This window comes from Branchiostoma belcheri, unplaced genomic scaffold (genome assembly GCF_001625305.1).
Source record: "Branchiostoma belcheri isolate BF01 breed outbred unplaced genomic scaffold, Haploidv18h27 scaffold138, whole genome shotgun sequence".
In the NCBI taxonomy this organism is placed as follows: Eukaryota; Metazoa; Chordata; class Leptocardii; order Amphioxiformes; family Branchiostomatidae; genus Branchiostoma; species Branchiostoma belcheri.
In genome coordinates, this window is record NW_017802802.1 from 342098 (window position 1) to 347663 (window position 5566).

General features: G+C 40.2%; 1 protein-coding gene across 17 annotated transcripts in view; it reads left to right on the forward strand.

The window, feature by feature from the left end:
* LOC109464392 (protein FAM65B-like) overlaps positions 1-5566 on the forward strand; it is a 47225-nt gene that overhangs the window by 33587 nt on the left and 8072 nt on the right. For 13 of the 17 annotated variants that reach the window (XR_002139885.1, XM_019761345.1, XM_019761343.1 and 10 more), the window contains 8 exons: positions 530-616; positions 1815-1877; positions 2402-2653; positions 3233-3357; positions 3679-3934; positions 4126-4258; positions 4646-4810; positions 5165-5332. Coding sequence is in view for 16 of the 17 variants with exons in the window: in XM_019761345.1 (XP_019616904.1) it covers positions 530-616; positions 1815-1877; positions 2402-2653; positions 3233-3357; positions 3679-3934; positions 4126-4258; positions 4646-4810; positions 5165-5332 (1249 nt within the window). In the remaining variant the exon portion in view is untranslated. Of the gene's footprint in view, positions 1-468; positions 617-1814; positions 1878-2401; positions 2654-3232; positions 3358-3678; positions 3935-4125; positions 4259-4645; positions 4811-5164; positions 5333-5566 lie in introns of all 17 variants that reach the window. The other 4 variants (XM_019761351.1, XM_019761360.1, XM_019761357.1 and 1 more) reach the window with 4 other exon arrangements.

The following is a 5566-nucleotide window of genomic DNA, read 5'->3' on the forward strand; positions in this document are numbered from 1 at the left end:
GAGAGAAACACAGGCAAATATCGATTATGCAAATGAAGACTTAATTTGCATAATTAATAAGAAAATGTTATAATTGCATAGTGGTAACTGCCTGGAGTTTCATACTTGGGGTGTTTGAAAGTTAAGTGAAGGTGAACATAATTAAACATAACTTATTCAAATAAGGACCACATTTGCATAATTTATGAGAAAATGGCATTCTTTGTTAAGATAAGACTGTCTTTTGGTGGAGAATATGATCAACAGACTGATATAATTCATGCAATTGAGGATCCTATTTGCATAATCTGGGTGATTAGTATATTTCTTATTCATAAAGGCTAACATCATTTGGCGAAGGTATGAGATCGTGGAACTCTAGTTATCTGTATTTTTATTTTTGTTATCTTATTTTTCACAAATCTGTATACTGCCTATGTGCACCTTTTGTGTGAAATATGTATAATGCTGTATCCTTTCTCCACCCAGCCCGTGTGAGAGGGAAACAGAAGACTGGTTTGGGTCGCTAACCAAGAAAGAATCCACCCACATCAGGAAGAGATACTCCACAGCAGACTCTGTCCTCACATCCTCATCTTCATCTGGGGGATCCTACAACTCCCCCGACTCCAGCATGGTATGGCCTGTTAAATTGTATACCATTTGTGTACCTGATTTAGTCATAAAACTTCAGTCATAAAAATTTAGGAATTCTGTTAAATGCTATAACCCAATTGGGGCTGGTTGGAAAATGGAGACAGTACAAGGCAGGCTGAAACATAAACTGGAAAAACTCAAATAAACTAATATTCCTCTACATGTATATCAATCTTGAACAAGTTTTGAATAAATTCAAATCTGTACTTTTTCTTCTCTTTTCCCTGGAGAATTTTGCATAGATCAAGGAATTATGCATAATGTCCTTATAATAAGAACAAATAAAGTACATTGTTTGTATCCAACTTTGGTGATAGCCTGAGGCACTTTTTGGATTTTCAAATTTAATAAGTGTGTACTTTAATTTGGAATTTACAGTAATATGTGCTGTTAGTTGGAATGGAGTAATGATGTGTATGTTGTACAAGTTCCACCACAGGTCATTAATTCAGTCTGTACTTTCATATCTTTCTTTTCTTTCTTCCTTTCTCTTCATCTTGCCTTGCAGCGCATGTACAGTGTAAATGGATTTTAACAAAGTAACAACTGCTAACATAAGGCAGTTTGCACACAGTGAAGATTGCTTTTAAAACCTGCCTGCAATAAATACATCCGGCAACTAAATTCCATGGCTGACTTAATGCAAAATTATTTCAAACTTCAATCACGGTACCTGGAACTGAGTTTGTTGGCTGCAACTTCTAAGAAATTTCCGTACACAGTTACAGCATAATGAAAACACGGATTGAAATGTCTGGCTGCACGATACTTGTACACAGCTTACCAACTGAACGAAATTTACTTCTGTCCCTCTTATGTCCTTCATACACAGTCTGCTTGTTAAACAGTTGGATTTGCGTATCTTATCATCAATTTACAAAATGTAAATTTAAAGAAAAATTTAAAAGAACCCAACATATAGAATTTTGCCCTTTTTTACTACATGTATTATGAATGAATCCACCATTGAGCTTAAGAACTGCATATAGCAGTGTTTGTGTGGTTTTACAACATGAACATTCAAGAATGAATAAATGCATTTACCCCTATTAACCTGGACGAACATATATGTTATGGAGTATGGATTTCTTGAAAGTTGAAATTGAAAAAGAAAAATCATGTACCGGTAATGTCATGTGTGCAACCAGTGCTGACCTGCTGTATTCCTCCTTTGTTAGTCTGCTTCTTACCCTAGAAGACTAAGGCCTTTGTTTGAGCCTCCAGCCAAAGTTGCTACCAAGGTTAGTTTCCTTCAAGGGTTGCTGTGTGATGTCACTAATACGTGTTTGTGCCTGTGTTTGTGTTTGCTGCCTGCCACCACCTTTTGCCCTCTCTCAGAAGAAAGTGTACCAGTAGCATATACAACAGCTGTTCTGTTGTCAGTGCTAAATTTAAAAAATGCATACTATCGGTGCACTTTCTTGCATTTTTCTCAAAAGCATGTAACAGCTGTTTCAGGTTCTTTACAAGTTTTCTTTTAACTTTTCAGAGACAGTTTGATGTGTTGGTGTGCGCTGTTGAAATGTTGAAAGTTTACATGTACAAACGTATCACCTGGGTTTTTATTTATTTGCATTACTTGATTTTCTCTGCATGAAGTGATTATTCTGATGATAAATGTGTTTACTTGCTTGTTTGTTTTCTATGAGTTGACTTGTATGTAATACAGCACTTGGTGCTTCATTGTAGATATTCTTATGTGAGATTTGCCCATGTACACAGCAGCCGTAACAATCACTCTCTATGCACACGTCTTATTTCCCAGAGTTATTTCACTCAGGACACCGCACCTCAGGAGCCCACCTTAGAGGAAATGGACACCTCGCCTGGCCCCCCTCCTGACACTGTAACCAACGGCAGCCTGGGGGCTCTTCCAACCACCACTGTCACCCCCACTGTCCACCTGGAGCATGCCCTGCATTGCCTAAGTATAGCTCTAGAAGATTACAGGGGGCAATACCACGAATTGCAAGAGCTGGAAGAGGAGTTGATACAGTTGCAGCAAAGATTAAAAAAGGTATAGTTCAAGAGCTGTGATTATGAAATCTGTAAGCTTTTTTTTGTTTTTAAAGGGAAAAGTTCATGTCTGAAAAAAGTTGTAGTTTACGTCACATCATGGGTAACCACTTAATCACCTTTGGTAGTGTTGACTGCTGATGATACAGTTTTTAGGGTAGAAAAAGTAACACTCACACTGTCACTACCATCCCTGTCCCTGGTGCTGAATAAAATTCACATTGACACTATTATCCCTGTCCCAGGTGCTGAATAAAATTCACATTGACACTGTTATCCCTGTCCCTGGTGCTGAATGACATTCACACTGACACTGTTGTCCCTGTCCTTGGTGCTGAATGACATTCACACTGACACTGTTGTCTCTGTCCCTGGTGCTGAATGACATTCACACTGACACTGTTGTCTCTGTCCCTGGTGCTGAATGACATTCACACTGACACTGATGTCCCTGTCCCTGGTGCTGAATGACATTCACACTGACACTGACATCCCTGTCCCTGGTGAAAAATGTGAAAATTCCACATTTACATGAAGTTGATATTAACTTGAAACTCCTGGATTGCTCTTGTACCTTCAGACCAATGTGAGTAGAAGAAGCAGTGGGTCCAGTATAAGTCTGTCAGTGGAGAGTGCTCTGGAGAGCTTCAACTTCCTCAACTTTGTTGGAGAGGAGAGTGACTTAGACAGCGAGCCAGACAGAGGGTGAGGAGACTGATGGGTTATTTTATTGTGGTCAGGCCAGACAAATTACTTAATCTGGGATCTACTTTTTTTAATCAGAGCTTCAATGATTGCAGTTGAAACAATATTGGGGCCAAGGGTTTATTATGTTATAAAGCAAACCATCTTATGCTTACAACTCATGTGTAAGTCTTGATGAGACCTCAAAATGGTTAGATTATGAGTCACCTAGCTGCTTGTAATGGCTCATTAAGGCTAACATCATTTGGTTAAGGTATGTGTTTGTGGAACTCTTGTTCTGGAAGAGTTTGTAGCAAATAAGTTGTTTTTCCCTGCTTTCAGGTTCACATTCAGCACATTCAAACCCGACTGGCCCCCACCCCCACCCACAGAGCCCCCACCCCCTCCCCCCACCACAAACGGACAACTCGACCCCTCCAAGGTCATCCAGGAGAAGAAGTCGTCAGCCGCGTCCTTGAACGAGGATATCGGACTAGGTGCCAGCCAGAACTCCAGCCCGGTTCCCCTGACAACGGGAATTGAGGCTGTAGATGTAGCCCTTGTCCATCACCTGCAGTACTGTCAACACCTGCTAGGGGTCAGTACTGAGTTTACTCCAATTGCCTACAACAAGAAAATTGGCAAAATAACTCCTAGATATACGATAAAAGTATAACATATCCTTGAATAATATGCTCACATTTTAGAGATTCATCAGAAAGTCTTAGGTCAGACTCAGAGCTACAAAAACATGATTCTGACTGCTTCTCTGGTGTCTTCATGTTACAGAACCTGGGTTCATTTGGACCCCTGAGATGTAGGGAGATGTACTCACTAGACAAGCTGAAGAAGCAGGCAGCAATCCTGTGGCAGCTCAGAGTACTGGTGGAGGAGGACAGGCAGCAGTGTGGCATAGTGGAAGGTAAGGGAAGGAGAGAGAAAGAATGAAAGAAAGAATGAATGAGAAACCAAAAATTTGACATGGTTATGCAAGTACATCGTGAGTCTAGTGGAAAAGGTGCCTTAGTTTGGCAGCCTTACTTGCAGGATGCCACACAGATTATACAAAGCACTCATATTATGTGGTGGATAAACCTCTGTACATTTATTTCTTTGTTTTTTTTTTAATTTACCATTGAGTACAATGTAAGAGACACAAAACATGCAATATAACTCACCTTTACAAGTTGTCTCCCTACACAACATACAAAATTATCAATGAATTGAAAATAATCATACATTTGATAATTACACTAAAAGAATATACTATTGTTTGCCTTACACCTCTATCTGTTTGATTGTATTGTAGCCTGCCCAGTTCTGAAGGACCAGCCCAGACTAGTGGACTTCTGGAACTGTTGTTGTCAGGGCCAGGAGACAGTGTTATACACCACCATGGACAAACTGCACCAGCAGCTAGAGGTGGACAATGTACGGCGCCTCAGAATACAGTACACTGATGTCTCTGACAGGGGTAAGCACTTCAATGTTCTTGTGCTGTCATGGTATGGTTACACTCCCATGTCTAAATAAGTAAGTTACAAGTAGTAGTGGACAATGTAAGGTGGGTCAGAATACAGTAGCTGTACACCAATGTCTCATACAATGATGTTTTTTGACGTACACATGTTCTTACTATCATAGTACATTGTATGATTACACAACCATGTCCAAAGTCAGTAAGTGGCAGCAGTGACAATATACGGCAGCTCCAGTTAAGGTCTCCACGCTCTGAATGCTGTACAGTTTTCCAAACTTGTAAGCTACAAAATAGCTTATTTACATTTGCCAAACTCTTCAATGTTGTGATTATCCTTTCACTCTGTAGTTCTTCCTGAGCTGATCCGGAGGATGACCGATGACTACAACCCACGTGAGGAGGGTTTGCTCACTGAGGACCAGCCTCACATTCTCTCCATCTACCAGTTTGCAGCTTATGTAACCACGGCAGAAGTCGGCGACATCGGCAGTCACGTGGACCTGCTCGCCATAGAATGTGAGTTAATGTCCGTCACACATTTAGAACCTTCACCCAACCACCAATCAACCAAGGTTGGTCACACCTACCTTTCAATGTCAAATTTACTCACAACCACACCTGGAACACAGCTGACTACTCCCAATTTACAAAACGTTTGCATGAGAAATAAACAAATTAAAACTGCATATAAAATGCATTGAAAACTAAGTTAATTGAGATCTGTATACTGTACTTTGTAAAAGTTTTACA